The 22,391-nt window shown below is 42.6% G+C and overlaps 2 protein-coding genes across 2 annotated transcripts; both read left to right on the forward strand.

The window, feature by feature from the left end:
* Window positions 1-487: 487 nt before the first annotated feature.
* On the forward strand, window positions 488-12,188 carry aldh16a1 (aldehyde dehydrogenase 16 family, member A1). Its single transcript, XM_080905801.1, has 17 exons — window positions 488-760; window positions 1,948-2,047; window positions 2,176-2,302; window positions 2,389-2,546; window positions 2,632-2,709; window positions 3,257-3,444; window positions 4,007-4,165; window positions 4,249-4,407; window positions 4,579-4,735; window positions 4,884-4,959; window positions 5,210-5,315; window positions 5,606-5,739; window positions 5,834-6,007; window positions 6,975-7,179; window positions 7,282-7,467; window positions 9,088-9,213; window positions 9,352-12,188. The coding sequence occupies exons 1-17, from the start codon at window positions 671-673 to the stop codon at window positions 9,523-9,525; spliced, it is 2,397 nt and encodes a 798-aa protein (XP_080761927.1). The 5' UTR covers window positions 488-670; the 3' UTR covers window positions 9,526-12,188.
* Window positions 12,189-17,658: 5,470 nt separating this feature from the next.
* On the forward strand, window positions 17,659-19,361 carry LOC308412087 (ferritin, middle subunit). The gene is made up of 4 exons (XM_080906179.1): window positions 17,659-17,982; window positions 18,397-18,543; window positions 18,721-18,846; window positions 18,951-19,361. The coding sequence occupies exons 1-4, from the start codon at window positions 17,881-17,883 to the stop codon at window positions 19,104-19,106; spliced, it is 531 nt and encodes a 176-aa protein (XP_080762305.1). The 5' UTR covers window positions 17,659-17,880; the 3' UTR covers window positions 19,107-19,361.
* Window positions 19,362-22,391: the final 3,030 nt, after the last annotated feature.

The raw sequence follows: 22,391 nt of genomic DNA on the forward strand, positions 1-22,391 counted from the left end.
TTGCTGTCCTCTTGGGCAGATTAACCTTAAAAAAACATTTTTAATGCCAACAAGATTTTCTTAACTGGATAAATAAAGGATATATAAAAGTCACTGCCAAAAACTGATTGCAGCTTCTGCCTTGTTACAATAATGTTGTTTGTGGCTCAAGATGACTTCATATAAGTCATGGCGGATACATTTGACATATGTTTCACATATTATAGACCAACAAGTTATATATCAGTTTTGGCAAATACCAAAAATCAGTTTTTGGCACAAACACCGGAAATTAGGCTTTATTTTGAAATTATGTCACACGTTTTATTACAATAATTTGTATGAGTTTGAAAAAACTAAAACTAAAAACTGGATTGATTGTGCTTTACGAAGTTAAAAAAGGTTATTTTCATTTTCTCAGTGTCCATACATCCTAGTACGGTCTATCTGCGTTCTCGTGAACTTAGCGCACACAATAGCGGAAGTCGGGAGGAGTGAATCCTCTCGCTCTCACGTATCGACCTGCGCGTTTCTGGCAGCTCAGGGAAGCTAGCACGTTTCTTTCAGAGTCGGAGTGACGCTCGAGTTCCCCTTCTGCCAGCTTTCTCTCTTCGTATTCTTCCTAACTCCATCCAAGAACGACCACGCACAGCGACGGCGAGATTTGCTCCCACAGTGGTTTCTTCTTATTATGGCTGTTAGCAGCACCAAGACAGTGTACGAGATTTTCCAAAGCATGGAGTACGGGCCAGCAGCAACTTCTAGCACTGCTACTGCACAGGTAACGTTCAGATTCATATTCGGAGACTGCTTTGAAACTAAACTTACTCACAGCACGCTGTGCTGCGGAGTTAGCGGATACCTATATATAAGTTATTGGACTCGTGAAGTTGCTTAACCGTTAGCCCAGTGTACCTCACAAGACAAACATGTGACAGAACTAGACACATAATTACATTATAATGTGTCGAGGGATTACTGTTCATGTAGATTGTTTTTTTATGTCCGTATCCCACCGTAGTCCGTGAAAAACATTGTAGGGGTTTCCTCTTTTTACCTGAACTTGAAAAGAGTTTAACAGGAGCTTCTGCCAAATACCAAATGTAGAAGATGGGATCTCTCAATAAAGGTTTACCCCTCGTTCATGGTGCCAGGCCTGCTAAAACTAAGTAAAATCAGCTGGCTACTCCCATCTTCTGTGTACAGTCTATGATTGCTAATCTGCAAACAGCTGTGTAAAAACAGCTGTGTAAAGGTTTTTGTGGCTGTCAGGACATTGAAGGTTTACAAAGAGTGCTAAATTACTGGAGAAGCACTCAAACCACTAGCATGCTGTCATTTGACAGCCCACATCATGTAGCGCATGAGAGACCATAGTACCAGCACCACGGCTCAGTTAATACACACTGCTAAAAAATGCCGTTGGTGCTTTGCAGAGAGTTGAGCTCTGTACTTTGGTCTTCAGTCTGTAAATAGCTGACACTCTTCACTTTGCCTACCCGCCTTTATCAGTCACTGCCATGTATATTGGTCTCTTCAACCAGTAAAAAGGTTTTTTTGGTTTTGGGTGCTGCTCATCTGCAGGCCATAATTTCACGAGTGTGCTAATGACGATGTTAACATGTTGTGGATTTAAAATGTTGAGAGCACGATAGACTGTAGTTTTCTTTTCTTATTTTCAAAATAATGCACATCTCTTATATGCAAATGCTTAGATTTGCAAAAACATTAGAAGGGCCTCCTTTACCTGTAAGACTCCAGATAACAGCTTGTCTGAGATGTTCGGCATCCTCATCCTCTGTACTCATACAGGCACGGTTTGATAAAAGGGAAGCAAGACTTTTTTATTTTAATTCAAGGATTTTCATAAATCTGCAGTAACCTTTTAACAAAACTGAATCTGTGTGGGAGTGTTGGTCTCTCTGTTCTGGAGCTGATCCTTCCCCTGTTCCCTCTCTTCTTCATCAGGCCTGGCTGGAGCATCGTTCCCGTTCTCTGGGTCTCTTCATTGACGGTAAATTTGTCTGTTCAGCAGACGGACGGAGCTGCTCCCTGGCTGATTCTAAAGGTGAGAGCAGCCCAAGCACACAGTTACACAGAAGTTAAAACCTCTTCATTACAAGTCAGTGTTTCAGACTTTTTACAAACATCCTAATGATAATGATGGTCTCAGTGTTTTGCCTGCCTGCTCTCCAGGAAGTATTGTATGCAGCACAGCATGCGCTGAAGAAGCTGATATTTCCCAGTGTGCCTCCTCTGCTGTTAACGGTTTCAAGTCCTGGAGCAGCCTGAGCTGCAACCAAAGGGCCAAAGTGCTCCTCAGGTCCAACAAACACACCTTCACACACCTCGCTGCTTTGTTTTTGAGCCACCAGTTTAACATAAAGATGAATTTCTGTCCTCTAACAGGTTGGTGAGTGTCCTCGGGCAGCACAGCCAGTGTCTCTCAGAGTTGTGTGAGCTCTGTGAGGCCTCCTGCGCCACTGCCGCCCTGGTCAGGCTGCTGCAGTTCTACAGCAGCTGGGCGCAGCTCAGAGACACACTCCTCACTGACTGGACACCTCTGGGTAAGTGAATTCAGCTATCTTTACAAAATGCTCTCAGTCTTTTTATTGTGGTGTTTCGTAATTTTTCTTATTTTTTATCTTCCAGGTGTGGTGGCAGTGGTGACCTCGAAAGACTGTCCTCTCTATTCTCTTCTGCTCAAAGTCCTGCCAGCACTGGCTATGGGTAAAACACACACTGATGTTTGTAGCTGAACCCTAATCTGACTCTAACATCAAATCTGAACATTTCAAAATCGTCTTAATACCTGAGTTTAAAAGTGAAATACTGAAATGTCTCAGTTTAAACATTTGGGATGAAATACTATTTTATAAGAGCTTCATTTGGTTCTTATTTACTTTTCCTGCAGTGTCCCAACTTTTTCAGAATTGGTCTTTGTGGTCCGCTGTTAGATCTTAATTACTATCAAATGTATCCAGATCTTTGATATGGGAAAAACATCAAAGCACTTCTCTCATCAACCACCAAAGAGCCCTGCAGCCTGTGGTTATATTCATCGATTCATGCTTTAGTTGATTAATAAATTATATGGTTTATTAAATACCAGAAAATTCATCCAAAGGCCAAAGATGTGTAGCTTAAGATTAGTCATGAGAGAGAAGCCAGTTATCTCTTTTTGTAATTTGTTATCATCTTAATCGTTTAGGTTTTATATCTTTATTTGTGGTGTCAGAGGAGCTGTGAGGTATAAATGAATGCTTCTTCCTTCTAGGCAACTCTGTGGTGGTTGTCCCCGGTCAGAGCACGGCCCCCCCAGTACTACTACTGGCTCAGCTTTTTACAGGAGCAGGACTTCCTGCTGGGGCTCTTAATGTGCTAACAGGAAGTGACATAACACTGGGTGTCAAAGTGGCCCAGAACCACAGCATCAGTTACGTCAACTACTGCGGCAACAAGGAGGTGTGTTTGTGTGCCATGTTTGCATGTCTTTGTGGGGACCAGAAATGGGAATGTTACTATACTGGGACCAACAGCCCTTATGGCAGGGGTACGGAGCTGCAGGTGTCCTGCAGGTTTCAGATGTGTCCTTGAGCCAACACAGCTGATTTAAATGGATAAATGACCTCCTCAACATGTCCTGAAGTTCTCCAGAGGCCTGATAATGAACTCATCATGTGATTCAGGTGTGTTGACCCAGGGTGAGATCTAAACCCTGCAGGACACCGGCCCTCGAGGCCTGGAGTTGGACACCCCTGCCTTATGGGGACAAAATGCCTGCCCCTTCGAGTTTGAGGGCATTTTTGAGACTCTTAATGTGGTTTTGGTGTCAGGGTTACTGTTAGGCTTAGGCGAGGTTTGGATTAGGCATTGCTTTTTGATGATTAGGGTTAGGGAAAGCATTGTCAATTAGACGTCCCCACTAAGATATGAAAACACGACTGTGTGTGTTTTTGTGAGAGTGAGTGAAATGGAGTCCAAATGGTTGAGCTGTGTGTAAGAAAATGTTTCCCTGCTCTTCGAGGACGGAGTGATGCTGTGTAAGGCCACAGCAGGGATGGGAGTTCCTGTGGCGGTGTCACCGTGCGTAGGCTCCACCTGTCCCTTCATCATCTTTGAGTCGGCAGACATTAACAGTGCCGTGGATGAGGTGATGGAGGCCGCCTTCAGGAAGAAGAAAGAGGTACGCTCATAGAGCGACGAGGTAACTCCTATTCCAGCGATGCATCCCTGAGCCTGTTTGACGGGACTCCCCTCTGCCTGCAGGTCTTCTGGGTGTTGTGTGTGCAGGAGAGTGTGGTGGACAGTGTTGTTGCCCATCTCCGGTTGCGAATGGCCAAGATGAAATGTGTGACCCTGCCCAGTGAGGCAGACAGGGAACGGGTGGATGCTGCTGTGCAGGAGGCTCAGCAGCTGGGAGCCACGGTTAGTAAGAAGACTTTGAGACATCAGGGTTTAAAAATGTTAATGCCAGGAAAAGTTTCAACGAACTTGAAGGTTCCCTTAGACTCGTCTGCTGATGGTGTGCACCACTTTGTCTTCATTTCCTCTGAGTTTACTGCCCATAACTAGCAGTTTTAAATGATCTCTCCTCAGTTGGTTCAGTCCTGTGCTGATCCCACGTCAGGTGCCCAGTATCCTTCCACTGTGCTCTGTGGGGTGGCCCCCTCCTCACCATGTGTGCTCAACCCCTGTCCCGGACCACTGCTGCCCCTCATGACCTTCAGAAGCAACACAGAAGCCGTGACTCTTGGTAAGAAGCTTCATGTGAAAACGTCTCCTATAAGACACCAACGTGAATAAGGTTTGAGGGTTTTTTAAAGGGTTGCATTTGCATCGTAATCAGAGACCTGGGCCTGTGTCGAACAAGGCGCCGGAGTAACATTTTCTGCCCTGTGCAGGGAACCACAGTCCTCACGGTCAGGCAGCATCCATCTGGACCGAAGACCTCACCCTCGCTCTGGAGACAGCTCAGAGGTGCATCTGCATTCTCTGCTCTCTGTCCTTCTGTTCTGCTGTCTGTTTCCTCTTTCTCCTTCTCTTCGTTTCTTTGTTGACTTTTCTTTTTACTTTCATATACAGTCGTTTCGTCACAACCACCTGTGCTCGGTGTAAAGCGAATACGTTGACTTTCATGGTCGGCTTCACATCTCGTGACTGTCCATTTAGTACTAACATTCATATTTATTTCCTTTAAAATGAATATTTCTTCTTCGTGTCCTGCCAGGTTGTCAGTTGGCTCTGTGTGGGTGAATTCCCACTCCATCTGTGACCCCTGTCTGCCCGTCTCCGGTCACAAAGACAGCGGGACCTGCACCGATGGAGGACAGGAGGTTTGTTGTTTTGACAGGCCGACAGAGCCTGGATCAGTAACACTGCTTGCACATGCTGCTGTAGTTCAATGTTTGAATTCAACGTCCCCTGGGTGTCGTCTCACCGTCCTTAGTTTAGTGTTTTCTGTTAGGCTCATATAGCCCCGCAGCACTAATAACCTCGGTCTTTAGATATGAGGTTCTTATTGGTCTCCAGCTCCGTAGACACCAGCTCCTGCAGTGCAAAACATCCCTACTAAACACGCCCACATAAATCACTCGATAGTTATATCCCCTCTTTATCCTGTCAGGGTCTGTACCAGTTTCTACGCCCCTCCTCTTCCTCCCCCCCTCTTCCTCGCTCCTCTCCCGTCTCCATGGACTACACGCAGTTCGGAACAGAAACGTCCCCACCTATCATTCCTGCTGAGTCGGACCCTGCCAGGTATGTTTGTGAAGCATTATAGCTGGTAAATGTTGCAGGAAAAATGTGTTGCACAGCACTAATCGCATCATTACATTTTCTTTCGTTTTTCTAGAGCCCCTCAGTCCCACCTGCAGTTTGTTGCTGGTAAAGCATGTAAGTCAGTGTCTGGCTGCAGTGTGGCTGTGCAGCCACCAGGTGGTAGTGGTGGTCTGTTGGCCTACTGCCCAGACGGGGGCCGGAAGGACGTTCGCAATGCTGTGGAGGCTGCTGTCAAAGTCCAGCCAGGGTGAGAGCGCAAACTACCTGTACGTGTTCACAAACACGTACAGGTCATTCAAAAAAACCACAAACACAACTGAGGTTTGTGTACTCGCACAACAGATGCTGTTGAGAGTTTATGAAACTGCACAGATTTTCCAAGATGTAGTCACTATATTAGTGGAAAAGCCATCAAGTAATGACGTAGGTACAAATCATCCCTGTAGTATTTCTGGATGGTTTCACAGGTTCTTTCAAGTCTTTTCTTAAAGTGGAGACGGGGTTCAGCTCCCAGACCCACACCTGCACCTGCTTCCACAGAAGGGCTGAAAGCTGATTGTGCATTGAGACACTGCCGGTCTGAGAGCAGAGTGCTTTGTTGGTATACTACGGTAATATGAGGATTTTAAGATGTGATTATTTAAGACCTTGAAGGATTTAAAATGAAGTTCTGCGTCTACGACAGAGCCACTAAAGAAATGTTAATATTTTTAACTTGGAGTCAGACGAGGCTGTTCGACGAGTAGAGTCACAAAGCAGAAATCTGGAGAGTGAACTGAGCAGCGTAGATCCACTTTAATGTTGTTTGTTACATTTTACTCCATATACACAACATGTAGATGAGTCCTCTGAGCCTTCCATGTAGAACATTGTGTTCTTAATCTGCTCTTATCAGCTGGTTACTGTAGGGCCGGGCTGTGTGCGTTTGCCATCAGTCAATGTACAACTTGACTGTGGGAACAGATAAGAAGACAAAGTGCAGAGTCATGAACTCGACACAAACTGCTTACAGAGTTCACTGAAATCTCACAAACACAAGCTGTGAAGCAGGACGTGTGGCCATTACTCATCGGCAGTCTTTAACAGTTGATAGATTTTATCCACGTGATGAAGCTTAACCTGACGGACACATAAATCCCAACAAATGGCATCAGGCTTTTGTTTTATTTATATTATTATTGTTGTATTTCTTTGAATGCCTTTGTCTCTTACAGCTGGATGAAAAAGAGCCCGTCTGCACGTGCCCAGTCACTCTACTCTCTGGCCAAGGGCCTTGAGGCGAAGAGGCGGGACATAGCTGCAGCAATCAACACACAGACCGGCCTGTCAATGGACGAGGCTGAGAAGGAGGTGGAGCTCAGCATTACCAGGCTCAGCGTTTGGGCCGCTTACTGTGACAAAGTCCAGGGAGGAGCGCTGGTGAGACCTTTCATGTTACTCAAAGCTGCTAAAGATGCTGAAACATGATAGAAAAGTATCAGCTGAGGCCGTCTGATCGCTCGTTGTTTCCCTCTCCTTCAGCCCATGCCAAACTCTGGCTCCGCTCTCTCCATCCCTGAAGCCCTGGGAGTCATGGGGGTCGTCCTACCTGACTACAATCCCCTCCTCTCCATGGTAACCGTGCTTGGGGCAACTATTGCCACAGGCAATGCTGTTATTATGGTCCCCAGTCAAAAGTATCCACTGCCTGTCTTGGCATTCATTAAGGTAAGTGTATAAATGTGCTGCGTGGCAAGTGGCAGGGAACCTTTAGAAAGAAGTTGCATGTTTCAGTCGGAACACAAAGTCAAACACGGTGGAACAAAAGTAACACGAACTGAAGCAATACGTCTTTGTTATTCAGAGGCAGCTGACCTGAATATCGTCTTAACTTGGGGGTCAAACTAGTGATTGTACAAGTGAATAGAAAAGTCTACACAAAAAGAAAAGTCTGCCCAGGTTTGTATGAATGTCAGTACACTGTGTGGGTCAGAAGCAGAGCTGCTGTCATTCTAGAGGAAAGGCTCGCCACCCTGCAGCCATTTTAAACATGCGCGGGCACCTGTGTGAGCATGTCGATTAACTTTAAATTCAGTCGTCAGCATGACATAATCATGCACGCGCAGAAACGCCAGTCAGACGTGATAAGAAGCGCCGTTAAGCAAAAATAGTAATAAAGGCTTTTGTCCATTTTGTGTCCACCGCCACGTTTGCTGGCGTTTCTCGTTTACTGCAGCAGTTTGCTCACATTGCTCAGGACGCTGCACTCTGTTTACACTCGAGGTGCACGTCCTGGGCAGGGAGTCAAAGAGACCAATTACACGAAGAGTCTCTCAGTATGTCATTCTGCGCTGTGATTACAGCCGTTCACCAGCTCTGTGAACAGTCCTCGTAGCCATTGATCACCGGTCACGACAACGAGCATACTAACAACCATGAAGCTGAGCTTGTGGCTCAGCTAACATGTGACTCTAAAGTGGCTGTTGGTGTGATGGTAAATAGTGATCTGTCTAAGTGTTAGCCTCTTAATAATAATTTGAGGACAGGCTGTGCAGGCATAAGGGATGTGAGCCGAGGATAAAGGAGTCTTCATGCGTTGAACACATGAAATGAATTGAACTGAAATAAATCATCACCGGATGAGTGTTACATGTCTGCACCTAGCTGTTTGAGGGTAATCCCTAAATCTGCACAGCTCTGTGCGGCTGACCTTGTCAGGTCACGTCTAACATGCGTGCACGTGTTTTGCTTTACGTGTTGCAAAGAAGCTCTGAAGATGTTTTTAATCAGGTCAAACCTTGGAAAGAACAGCTGTTTACTCAAATGGAAATAATGTGCAAAGGTTTTAGAAAAGTCTGCTTATAGTGTCATGATTGTTTTAGTTATGTGCAGTTCCAGATCCTTTCAGTGTTGCATCTATTCTGGGTTCCCCCAGATGTTTGGTTGGCCTGCTATTGTAAGACATGGTGCCTAAATGTTTTTGTACAGCCTAAGCAAAAAAAAAGAAAGAAAAAGACGTAGGTGAGTGGACTGTTGGTTAGATAATGCTTCCTAATGGAGAGTTTGAAAGTCTTAAATTGTACCTTAATGTTGCGGGCCTGTTTCTAGCCAGTTTTTCTAAGTTGGTCAGCATTAAAAGTGCTTGGTCAGCGCAGCTTAAGCTGCAGTCGATCACGAGGCTGTCAGTGTGAACTTGTGTGCAGATCTGTTTTCATTTAAGATGAAAACTTGACTGCAGAGTTGAAGCAAGTCTTCGGTTTCCTCAGCTTGACCTGCATTAAAAAGCACCGTGAATCATAAAAACCGGTTGTTATCTTTATTGCACCTTTTCCTTCTCCTCTTTCTCAGGTGCTCCAGTCCTCGGACTTGCCAGCAGGTCTGGTAAACGTTATTACAGGAAGTCGAGACCAGCTGACTGTGGCTCTGGCTAATCACAGTGTCATCAAGGCCATCTGGTACTGGGGCAGTGCTGAGGTGAGGCTAACTCTTTTAGCTAACTCATTTTGCATTAAACTGAGCTCCTGAGTGTAGGATTGACTTCCTTCTCCCAAATTAGGCCTGCCTCATATAATCGCCTACACTCACTTCACTGTTTCTGATTTCCTGCTGCAGGGCTGCCAGTACCTCCAGTACACCTGCACTAGTCCGCTAAAAACCCTGCGCCTGTGTGAGGACCAGGAAGGGAAAGACGGGGAGCTAGACTGGACTCGGTGCCGTCCGTCATTCCTGGAAGAAATGTGGAGAAGCGCTGTGCAGTGGAAGAGTGTGTGGATTCCTACAGCTTAAAACAGAACGGCAGGAAGAAGGAACAGAGTTACAGTTTGGATCATGGAGCGTTTGACTGTGACCTGAAAAAGCAGAAATCATCACAGGCCAGACGGCGACAGAAGGGGAGGAGGGCTTTTAAAAGCAAAAACATTCGATGTTAAATTACATTTTGAGATTATATTAGGAATGGCTGACACAAAGCACTTAATAGACAGACGAGGGATTCAATGCAGCTCACACGTTAAGTGTTGCTGACTTATGAGCTGATTTTTGTTGCCAACATGGTTTAAAAATGATCCTAACATGGAAAATGTGGCGATAGATATTCACTGTGATTAAGACGAAAGGTTTTTCCCTTTTACGTCCCTGTGACGGTCAATGCAGAGACCCTAAAAACATTTCACTGTTTTCATTTAAATGTATGTCGGTTTACTGAAGATTATCGAGCAGAGCAGTAGCTGCCCGTCAGAAGAATCGATTCATTGTTGAGTTTGTCATTTTGGTTTTTAAATAAATATAAAAAACAATGCTAGCCAAAGTAACATCCATTAGAACTACTGCAACGTTTTGCTTGATTAGTCAAAACAATAAACCTGCAGGTTTATTAACAACAGCTGCTCTTTAGTAATTCCTTTATTTTAGTCATAACAGGCTATCATGATAATAACCCTGCTGATTTTCTACCTCTGTTATGCATTTTTTAATTAACCCTCACATGTCTGATCAGGTATCACAAGTTATTTCAAAGTAGGTCATGTTCACATTTCTTTCCACGTTAACGAATAATCCACGTGAACCGTGACAAACCTCAGGAGAACTTTGGCTCAGATTATTGCGCCTGTGTTGCAGGGTCAGTGCATATTAAATAGATAAAGTTGTGTTATGGGCTTGAGCGTGTTCTGTGGGGGCCATTCCACTTCCTGCTCAGAAGTTAAGACAGACAGAAATGAGGTGCAATTCAGAAAAGGTCACAGCAGGGGGCGCTCACAAGGTAGTTCTCAGTGATCAGGAGTGAATACAGATAAACATGAACAATATATATATTTTTTATTTTGTTTTTGACAATACAGCAACACTTATGTACTAAAGTTTTTCTGAGAGAAAAGCCAAAAAAATACTTCCAATCTGGTGACGTATGCTGAGAGGTCCTCGAAAAAACCCTTTGTGGCTCCTGTTTCTAAACAGCAACTAAAACACACATTAGATGTGCGGTTTAACTACAACAGAACCTTACACGTATAGGAAGCAGCGGGTATCAGAGGCTTCAACACAGCTAGCCATTGTTTGTGTTCGCTGGCTTGACAAAACCTAAAAGCCCAGTTGGAGATAACAGGAACCTCGACGCTGGTTCTCAGCTTCCTCCTGTCGTAGCTGCAAATCCAGCTATGTGCATAAGATTAGGCAGCAGATTTGAATGAAGTATAAAAACATTTGTTCATTTTTTTGCAGTTTGCACTTCTGTAACTTTACAGCTGGCCTTCATTCAGTCAGTTTAATAAAGTCTGGCTTAACAATCATGCAGGTACTTAAAACACGCTGTAAAGAACGGATCCAGAGAAAATGTTTTACTTCAGGATCTTTCTAAACCAAAGCACCGGGCTGTGTTCAGCATAAGTTACCATGGTGATTTAGTAGAAAGAGAGCAACTTTTGTGACACAGGAAACTCTTTAAGCTCAACATCGCTGACTGAGGATTTAATCGAGCTTCGCAGTGCACCACTCGGGCGGCTCCTGCACACTTCATGCCTGCAAATGTTCTGTGGAGCTATGATGTATTTCTTTACTTACTGGTTTACTACAAATCAAATGTGCAGAGCCCTTCGACTTAAAATCTAATGATATTTTCCAAAGAAAAGTGTCCACCCAAAATGTAAAATTTTGGACTGCATCTCTGTCGTCCACTGTTCATTCAGAACGGTCTTGTGAGTGCCCCGTATAAAAACCCTGAACTCCACAGAGCGGCCGTGTTTGCTAAAATGTTGCTTTATTCTCAAGCTGCCAGAAGCAGCTACAGTTTGTGTGATTTGCCCCGGTGTCAGAATAACAAGCATTTAGCTGAAGTTTGCACTCCTGGAGCTTCTAAAGAATTATGGTCTGCATCTTGGTGCTAATTATGCTGTTCGCATCTGAGCAATCAAATCACACCAAAGGGAGTCCAGTTTAACTGCACTGAAAAGAGTTCTCCATTGAAATATCTCAGCTGGGGGGAACTATGCATACTCTGCAACTAGAAGCCGCGTCAGCCTTACAGATCTGTCAGTGACTCAGCAAAACAAACAAAAAGCAGCAGTACATGGATCCAACTTCCTGTGTCATGTGTCTTTTGCTGTACATTAATACTGTAATTTGTAGCCATGAAAGGTCAAATCTGACTCTGTCGTGCAAAAACATTCCAAGTGACATTTCATTTGTTTCCAAATTCACATTGTGAAATAAAACAAACAAATGTCAAGTGTGTCTGTTTAAAAACGAATATTTAAAGAAAACGATTATCTGGAAATGTATATTTATTGTTTTATTTCTTTTCCCATTACTCACAAATACATTAGCTTTTCTAGCTTCTAATGTTTAAGCTATGTTTCTACAGCTGTCTGTGCTGTTGCAGAATTCTTCTGTAGATTCTTTGAAAGCTGTTTTTCTCTGCTACACGTATTGCATCAACACTTCTTAAATGAATAAATCCGGACTACTGATTTGATCAGCGTCTCAAATTATTTTATGCATGGAATAGGTTAAAGAAATATAAATGTGCTTCCTGCATTATCTATTTTTTATAAGAAAACAGCAGCGCCGCCACTGCACATTGTAAACCTACTGGCTCATATGTTTGATTGTGGCACTGTGACTGTGATCCTGGTTCTGCTGGAGGTCTCTTCCTGTTAAAAGGGAGTTCTTTCTTTCCACTGTATCCAAGTGCTTCTGATTGTTAGAGTTTTCTCTCTTATTGTAGCGTTTTTCCTTTGTAAAAGTGCCTCGAGGCAACCGTTGTGAGTTGGTGATATACACTCGGCCCCCTTTTGTCTCCAGAACATCTCTACTTCTTCAGATTCAACAAGGTGCAGGAAACAAGCCTCAGACACTTTTGGGTTTGTCAGCTGCACGTCCATGATGCTAGTCTCCCATTCCTCCACATCCTAAAGGTGCTCGACTGGATTGATATTGAGTGCAGTGAACTCACTGTCATGCTCAGGAAACCAGTTTGCGATGACCTGAGCTTTGTGAAATAGTTTATCCTGCTGGATGCATGCATCAAAAACTTTAGCTTCAGTTTCCTGTTATTAGCTGACAGGAGTGACACCTGGTGTGGTCTGCTGCTGCTGTAGCTCAAGGGTTGACATGCTGGGTGTTCGGAGATATTATTCTGCAAGTGATTATTTGAATTACTGTTGCTTTACTGTCAACTTCAAGCAGTTTGACTTTTCTCATCTGACCTCTGACACCAACATGGCATTTTAACCCAGAGAACTGCAGCTCACTGTATATCTTCTTTCCTTTAAATAAACCTTGGTTGGAAACATCCCAGCAGGTCAGCAGCTTCAGGAATACTCGGACCAGCCAGTCTGACACCAACAGCCGTGCCACATTCAGAGTAAATCACATTTTCTGATCCTCGGTTTGAACATCAGCGAACCATCTTCACCACGTCTACATGCCTACATGAGTTGAACAAATGTGCCTAACAAACATGAGAAAGTATGAATACAGTTCTTTTCGTTAATTACTACTAGTTCACACAGATAACTGGTCAAAAACAGTTTCGGTAACTCAAGTACACTTTTGGTTCCTTCGTTCACACTTTCTGTTCCTTGTTCGTTTTTCCAAACCGGTCCCATCCAGCAGAGCACTGAGGTAAACGTACAATGAGATGCGATCACGAGGTGTCCTCCCTCTCACGGCCCTGTGACAACAAAAGCAGAACAGAGAAAAAGGAAGACGGGTGCTGGCGGCTGCAGAATGCTGACTCACAGCGATGACATCGCACAACACTCAGCTGAACCTGATGGTACAACCCGGACTCATCGTCTTACACGAGAGTGCACAAAATAAAGATGGCAAAGCTGCTGTCTGAACTGCTCTGTCATCTTTGTTAAGCATGAGAGTGGAAAACAAAGCAAGTGTAGCCACTTGATGACGAGTGCTTATGTGTTGTTGCAGGTGTTGGTGAAGTACAGTCAACACAGGACAGCTTACAGTGCTTTTTAGTACGATGATAAGTGAGCAGTGACTGTGGATCTGTCTTTAGCTCGTCCTTCCTTCCTTTCAGCTCTGTGGTTCCTCCATTTTCACAGAACACTAACTTATGTGATTGTTGTCTCTATACTGTGAAAGCCTTTTATTAACAATCATTTTTACTGCAGGATGAAATTTAGTTATAAGACTAGAGTGAAATAAAAGCCATGTGAACACAAAGCTATCTATTGGGCTGGCATTAAATACAACATGTATTTGATTTTTTTCATTTTATGGAACTTTTTATGTCTACTTCCTTATTTCTTAATATGACACAGGAACTGGTGTCTTTACTCAGGTCATTATTTATTTAACAGTTTTATAACTTTTCAGATTGCAGTTTTCTTACCCTTGCTCTGTACCAAAAACTACAAATTTCTCCACTGATTCTGAATACTCTGACAAAATTAACACCTTTATGTTTTTCTGAATCCATTTTCCTTTATCTTGAAATATATGTAGAGGTGTTTTAAGTTTTTTTTTCTGAGGTCATGGAAAATGTCTCTTATTAGTACATGGTCCTGATTGGACAGCGCCGCTACTGACAAATCTTATAGAATATGATGATTGCTGTGCCCATTGGCAAATAAAACAGTTAAAACAGCTCCAACTTAAACGTCTACAGGTATAAATGCATCATATGTAACACCTGTAGCTCTGACGCTCTGGAAAAACAAGTGTTGCTTCTCTGACTGAGGAATGTGTTATGTAATGATGTCTCTAGCTCTTGCAACTATGCTAAAAATGTAATGTGGCTTTATTTTGAACATGTTAAAATTACACAACAGCAACTACAAAGAAAAGCACAAACAAACAAAAGGAAACATAAGGAAAAAATAACAACAACATTTTCAAAACGAAGTAAGAAGAAGGAAACGCTTATTTAATCCCACGCATGTTTCCACAAGTCATAACTAATAATCATCAGTGTGATTAATGGCCTGTCCTACAATAAATCCGTCCTTAGAATTTGTTACATGCATTTGCTTTTATAATTCCAACATCGTGGCAGGAGAGTTATTTACAGATGTGCAAACACATATATACTGTGTAGATAGCGAGTAACAAAACTATCTCCTTCTTGTACCTTGAAAAAAAAACCATAATTTTGTACCACTATTTAAAATGTGTCAAACTAATAAGATGTAACCTTTGCAATATCATTGATGTGTTTGAGAGAGGTATTGTTTACTGTCGTACATTACGTGTCAGCTAAAATCACACACTACAGCAAATCATAAGGAGAACTAAACCTGTTCTGAGACATATTTTAGAGACAAGCGGTGTCGGCCTACGTGACTGCCACTGTGTGTGAAATGACACGTTCAGCCAAAAGGCTTACATATGTTCTCCTTAGTGTGCAGGAAGGTATCAATTACTCTAAGACAAGCAGACATGGTGGAAGTTATTCACTGGGAAAGAAAGAGTAGATCAGTAGGCTTTCTCTGTCATTTCAACTGCTTAAAAGCAAGTCTAGTGATGTTCTTTCATTCATTTTATTATTAGAAAATGAAGCTGAAAGGGTGCAGCAAAGAAAATGCAGGCTCCGTCCTCGTGCTGGGAACACGTGATTACCAGCACACCTGTTCAGACTGGCAGGTCTCTCGGGCACAGTGGAAAAGTACTGCTCACACCGCTGTAGGTGTTGTCTTGTAGTGCTTGACTTGATGTAAAGACAAAGTCAAGTTAAAGATAAACGTACAGAAGAGATATTTATGATTACATGAAGATGAATATTAAAGCTTACTGTATGTGTTTTGGGCTTTCTATTAAAAACATATCATGAGTGGATTTACTTCTACATGCACTTTACATAGAAAGGATTGAGTATGTGACGTTGTGTTACACTTATACCTCAGCTGCAGTGAGACTATTCAAGGACAAGTTTCATCTAACACGATACTCACAATGATGAGACAAACTATAGGACAGAGGTGCAACAACTAGAGTCATGGTGCCACGACAATAACTTGGTCTTAAACACCAAAAAGACCAAGGAGATCATTGTAGATTTCCGGAAGAGGGGTCATAACAACCATCTGCCTCTCTTCATTGGCAGTGAGGCGGTGGAGAGGGTGAGCAGTTTTAAATTCTTGGGGGTAACTGTGACCGAGGACCTGTCCTGGGGCAACCATATCACCTCAGTTGTACGGAAGGCCCAACAGCGCCTCTACTACCTGAGGAGACTGCGGAGCGCACACATTCCCAGATCTCTGATGTTGAACTTCTACAACTGTGCCATCAGCAGCGTTCTGACGTATGGATTTCTAGTGTGGTTCCCCAGCTGCACCAAGGCCGATCAGCAAGCACTCCAGCGGGTGGTGAAAGAAGCTGGCAGAATTATTGGAACAAGTCTGCCAGAGATCAGTAATATCTTCCCCACTCGCTGTCTGAGGAGGGTGCACAGTATCCTGCGGGACCAACATCACCCTGCGCGCCACCTTTTCCATCTGCTGCCCTCAGGGAGAAGGTACAGGTCTATACAGGCCAGAACATCCAGACTGGCCAACAGCCTGTATCCACAGGCTGTGAGGCTCCTGAACTCTCTGCCCCCCTCTCACGGACAATAACCATATCCAACTTCTTAATAGCAATGAACTGGTCTGCATTGGTGCATCATATCTTTATTCTCTTCCCCCTCCTGCCCCCCCCCCCCCCTTTCTTAAATAGATAACTATCATATCTGATATCATATCTCACAGTACAATAATATTGAATGGGTTGCATTGTTGTATTTTGTCATGTTTCTCAGGTCTTTGTCTGAATTTCTACGAACATTATTGCTAAGGATTGTCTTATTGCATTGGAGTCACACTGGGTTAAATATGTACACTTGGGTTTTAAGGGGTATTTATTATTTTCTTCTCTTTTTTTTGGGTTGTATGGAAGCCCCAAACGCAATTTCATTGTTCTTGACAATGACAATAAATAAATAAATACTAAATACTAAATACTAAATACTCTTACATGAACAGACTAATACAAAAATGTGTATACATGTCTTAGTTTTCGTTTTGTGTTACCCAGCAGTAGTAATGTTTCCGCCTGGGAGGTTCTACTATTGCTGGTAATGTCTGCCAACAGTGCTGTGGTGTTGAGCAATGCAATGCAATAAGAAACTCTTTGGTTGTAAACACCATTATCAGCAGTTTTTGGATGTCACGTGTTAGATTTATGGCGTAACTCTGCCTCAGTTTATGCTGCTTTTATGTAACCATTAACTACAATAATATGCAAAAGTGTTCTTCTTTTGTACTTGTTGGTTAGAACGAATGCCCGTCTAAACAGGTTGTTTTTGGAATTTTTCACTGATTCAACAAAAGAAGTGGAAACACAGTATGTGTTTTATTGACAGGCTGCAAGTAACAAAGCGCCTAAAGATGCAATTTAAAAAGTTTTCTGTTATATATCGACACAATTGGGTCAACCTTTGGGTTTTGTGCCTTTTTGGCTTGAATGTTTCAAAGATCAGTCTTAAGTCCCTTTATTAAACAAGCAAAAAACATTTGTTTAAAAAACTTGTCCAGATAAAAACTTCAAACGCCCTTCAGAACTGGGAATTATTGAGGTCTGGCTACTTGAAAAAGAAATATCAGCTTTGGCTCAAGACTTTTGCACAGCATTGTACGTATTAAACAAAGAAGCGATTTTACGCGTTTTGAGATTTATCGTTAAATATCTTATATATGTTGCTTATTTCCTGTTGAACTACGGAAAATGCTTTGTCATTGCACCTGACTATCTCCCAGCAGGTCACATTAAACATTAAAGTGGATGATGAGTTTTCTACGAATCAGGAGGAGAAAAAAATGCAACTTCATCCTGTGAGTCACAGCTGGTACAGACGCCCCGGCTCAGTGATTGGTGGAAACATACGTCACATCTTGCACGAGCACTTCCGGTGGAGTATAAATACAGGGACCCGCGAGTGTGCCGTTTCACACCAGGGGAGAAATCTTTGAGGAGTTTTTGCTTCAACAGTGTTTGAACGGAACTTCTTGACTTCGTCCCGCTTTGTATTTCAGCTACTCTGCACTTCGGAAGAAAAACCCTTTTCTACTTGAACACTACACATAAAGTCGACGTGAAGCTTTATTTTTGCACCGTTTTTGTTAATAAAAAGCACAAGAAACGCCAGCCGAAATGGAGTCCCAAGTGCGCCAGAACTACCACCGCGACTGCGAGGCCGCCATCAACCGGATGGTGAACATGGAGCTGTTTGCGTCTTACACCTACACTTCTATGGTGAGAACACGTCATGTGATGCTGATGTCTGTAATAACCTTAGTCTCAAGCTATATTAGCTTAATGCTAGACAAAGAGAACGGAGTAGAGTCGTTAAATGTAAAGTCCGGTATGTTGTTGCTAATTTCAGTAATGCATGATTTCAGTAACGGCTCGTTTGTTGGTTGTTTATCACAGTTGGGCAGGTTGCCAGATGCGGAGTGTATTTTCACCCCAAACACATCACCGAAAAACCCAAATGCTGCGTCGTGCTTCGTTTGGCTTTTCTTTAGTCTCGAGTTCAGCAGTTACCTCGGTCTAAACCAGCTGAACTGTCCATCATGAATCATGTCTGTCTCCATAACTGTTTGTCACGATGCTGTATTTGCAGAAGAATTGGTGCTGTGTACTAATAACCTGTGTCTGATTTGTCAGGCCTTCTACTTTGACCGTGATGATGTGGCCCTGCCAGGCTTCTCCCACTTCTTCAAGGAGAACAGCCATGAGGAGAGGGAGCACGCTGACAAGCTGCTGTCCTTCCAGAACAAGAGAGGAGGTCGCGTCTTACTCCAGGACATCAAGGTGTGTACAAACTGAACCAGTCCTGCTGTGACATACCTGACTGTGTCTCTAACACAGAAACTGGGATTAAGGAGCAGTGTTATGACACTTGTTCTCTTGTTGTTAGCGTTAGTGTGTAATGTGTACACAGAGCTTAAAACAAGTGTTCAGTCTCTAACAGAATTGTTTGTTGTGCAGAAACCAGAGCGTGACGAGTGGGGCAGCGGGCTGGAGGCCATGCAGTGTGCTCTGCAGCTGGAGAAGAATGTCAACCAGGCTCTGCTGGACCTGCACAAGCTGGCTTCTCAGCATAATGACCCTCATGTAAGTGGGAGTTGGAGGGAAGAGTTTGGGGTTAAAGACTGAACTAGTTGATGCTGTGTATGTTTGACAAATCATCAAATGTTAACTGTAGTTTGTTTTCCCAGCTGTGTGACTTCCTGGAGAGCCACTACCTGGATGAGCAGGTGAAGTCCATCAAGAAGCTGGGTGACCACATCACTAACCTCACCCGCATGGATGCCCACAACAACAAGATGGCAGAGTACCTGTTTGACAAGCACACTCTGGGTGACAAGAGCTAAATGCTGAGACGTAGAAGTGAGCCTGGAGTCAGCATGTTAACAACACAGGCTTTGAAGTAAACTCACTTCTGCTCCAGCTGATTTCTTTCCTGATTTCCTGGCTTTAAAGCTGGCATCAGTTCTTGTATGTTGTGGTGTTTGTGTGAAATGTCACATGGAGCGATGGATGTTATCAGGGTATGGCTCTGCTTCTAAGCTGTCTGACATTTGGAAATGTTTCTGATCTGTTCATCTGAATAAACATTTTGAGCTGGATCTTTGGTCTGTCTGCATCAGTCACTTATCATGACTCATTTTATTATAGTTTAGATCAACTGCTCTGTCAGATGTATGCCTATTCAACAGACAATGCATTTAAGTATAGTGTTTCAGTTCAAATGGCTTCAGAAGGAGTTTGGTGTCAGGCTGGTCCAAGTATTTCAGAAACTGTTACAGGATTTCTCTACCGTGCCTGGAAGTGTAAGAGGAAAAATCCTGTGAGGTTGTTGAACCAAAATGCCTCTTTCATAACACCCAGATTGCTTCAGGTTCTTATGGAAGCCTGTTTCCGCCACAAAAAAAAGCTAGTATCCATAACTCGAAATTAGTTATTTTCTCGAAATTTCGAGAAATATAACTCGAAATTTCGAGTTAGCTCTGCCAATCAAAAATATACGTGAATGAGGTCGCTTTCTTGTTACCCGGAAGCATATGGCGCAGGACCGCGCACTCAAAAACGGATCCCAACAAATTAAAGTATGTTTGCTGATAGTAACACCATGTGATTCGGCTAATAACAGGGATTTCATCATTTGTGAAGCCAGGCTGAAAACACTCAGCAATCTGTGCATTCACGACTGGATGTAATACCGGTAGCTTAGCTGTAGCATTTGTAGCTGAGGGCTTCAGCTTCCGGGTAACATGGAAATGACGTCATTCACGTAGATTACTGATTGGCAGCACTAACTCGAAATTTCGAGTTGCTTTTCTCAAAATTTTGAGTTAATATGTCGAAATTTCGAGAAAATAACTCGAAATTTTGAGTTATGGATCTTTTTTTTTTTTTTTTTTTTTTTAGTGGCGGAAACGGGATTCCATAGGTTCTTGAGTCCCTTGTGGGAAATTATAATTTAATTGTAGCTTCAACATTGACAAGAACCACACATGTGAAACGATGTTAATTACTAATAAAGTTAAAGTGAAAAAGGCACATATTCCATACAGCCATTATTTCAGAGTCTTGATGACATTAAAGCTTAACTCTTAACTTTTTCAGATTTAATGACTAGAAAACTGAGGTGAATGTTTTTGGTTTTTGACCTCCAACGTGTATTTAGATACCTTGGCCCAGTATAATAAGCCAACTGTCACAAACCTGGGGCTGAAAGTGGACTCTGAACGTGACAGATTAAGGCAGTTGTAAAATCAAGCTTCTTGCAGCTCAGGCAGCTGTCACAGCAGCACTTTGAGACAGTGATCCACGTCTATGTTAGCACTCAGCTGGATTACTGTAATGCACTTTATATAGGGATCAGTGATTCATACATTACTCGTTTACAGAGGGTGCAAAATGCTGCAGCTCGTCTTTTATCTGGCACTTGAAAGTTTGAATACATTTGCCCTATTTTAGCTTCACTTCACTGGCTGCCCATTCATTTTAGGATTCATTTAAAAATTCTTTTATTTGCTTTTAAAGCCCTCCATGGCCTAGCCCCATCTTATCTCTCTTAGCTGCTACAGCCTTATACACTCACCTGCTCTCTCAAGTCAGCTGATCAGCTGCTCCTGAATGTACCCAGGACTGAGCGTAAACCTCGAGGAGATCGTGCTTTTCCTGTAGCAGATCCAAAACTGTGAACGATCTGCCTTTAGAGATAAGACTCGTGATGGCAGCTACGTTGTAGCCACAGCTGCCCTGGGGCGCACTGACAGAGGCGAGGCTGCCGGACACTGGCGCCACCGGGCCCTCTGACCACCACCAGTAGGCAAACACGGGGTTAGTATCTTGCCCAAGGATATTTGGCATGCAGCCAGGAGGCAGCCTGGGATCAAACCACCGACCTTCTGGTTAGTGGCTGACCTGCTCTGCCACCTGAGCTACAGCCACCCCAGAAAGTGCTTTATAAATAAAGATGGATTGGATTGGACATCTTATAGTTTTTAGGTCAGTGTTGACAGGAAACTGACTCTGGATCTGTCTTTAGCTCGTCTTTCTTATCTTGACCTCTGTGATGTCCTTTCACAGAATACTAAGCTATGAGATTGTTGTCTATACTGTGATAACGTTTTACTAACATTCACAAATCCTCATGCAGGATGATAACATGTAGTTATAAGACCTAAGTGAAAAAAAGCTGTCTCATATGGAAACAGAGGTTTCTGCTGGGTTGGCAGTGTTGGAACATACAATGGAAAAAAAAGCAGAAACAGAAAAACCCATCATGAAAACAAGGCAATAATTTTGAGTACATTAATGGTTTATTTATAATTAATCACTGAGGAAATGTGCGGAAAGTTCATACCCAGCACAAATGTTCGCATCAGGTCAAATTTCATTTGACCTGATGCGAACATTTTACAAATTTACTTATGAATTAAATTACATTGAAAACTGACATGTAATTAAGTTTACTGTTAGTGTACTTATGTATCTTTTCCAAACATGGAAGCACGTGTACTTAATTTTTTTATTTAATTTATAGTACTTTATACTTCTACTTAAGTACATTATAGTACTGTATTTAGTTAACTCTTTTACTATTTTCTTACCCCTGCTGTCTAATGAAAACCACATTTTTCTACTTGTGATGATTTAAAATTTTCTGATGAAATTACTTGATTTGTGTTTTTCTTTATAGAATGAACATTTCCCTTTTCTTAAAACATATAAAGATTTTTAAAGTTTTTTTCTGAGCTCATGGAAAACGCCTCTTATGGTTATCCGATCCTGACTGGACAGTAGTGCTACAAACTGGATGAATATGATGACTATGATGTATCGCTGTTGGTCAAACTGCCCGTTATTAAATAAAATAGTTAAAAACACTTTTAAAAGAAGGTCCACTTAAGACATAAAATGCAACATACACATAATGCAGCAGTAATAATATCTCAGAAACATCACATCATACTTATAGCTCTGACACTTTCAGTTCATTCTGTGATATTTTTAGTACAACTGATTTCTATGGAAAACAAGTGCTGCTTCCTTGATTGAGGAATGTGTTACATAGTGATATTATCTGGTTTCAAACTCTTGCAGCTATGCTAAAAAATTGTTGGAATACCTTTGGTGTGTTTTAGAAC

Source organism: Rhamphochromis sp. 'chilingali' (assembly GCF_963969265.1).
Source record: "Rhamphochromis sp. 'chilingali' genome assembly, chromosome: 15".
In the NCBI taxonomy this organism is placed as follows: Eukaryota; Metazoa; Chordata; class Actinopteri; order Cichliformes; family Cichlidae; genus Rhamphochromis; species Rhamphochromis sp. 'chilingali'.

Excerpts from the sequence above, each read along its gene's own strand:
- aldh16a1 (XM_080905801.1), top strand. The coding sequence starts at position 671 with ATGGCTGTTAGCAGCACCAAGACAGTGTACGAGATTTTCCAAAGCATG. Across the intron at positions 3,445-4,006 it reads ACTACTGCGGCAACAAGGAG|GACGGAGTGATGCTGTGTAA; the intron begins GTGTGTTTGTGT and ends CTGCTCTTCGAG. Across the intron at positions 5,316-5,605 it reads GCACCGATGGAGGACAGGAG|GGTCTGTACCAGTTTCTACG; the intron begins GTTTGTTGTTTT and ends TTATCCTGTCAG.
- LOC308412087 (XM_080906179.1), top strand. The coding sequence starts at position 17,881 with ATGGAGTCCCAAGTGCGCCAGAACTACCACCGCGACTGCGAGGCCGCC. Across the intron at positions 17,983-18,396 it reads CTTACACCTACACTTCTATG|GCCTTCTACTTTGACCGTGA; the intron begins GTGAGAACACGT and ends CTGATTTGTCAG. Across the intron at positions 18,544-18,720 it reads TCTTACTCCAGGACATCAAG|AAACCAGAGCGTGACGAGTG; the intron begins GTGTGTACAAAC and ends TTTGTTGTGCAG.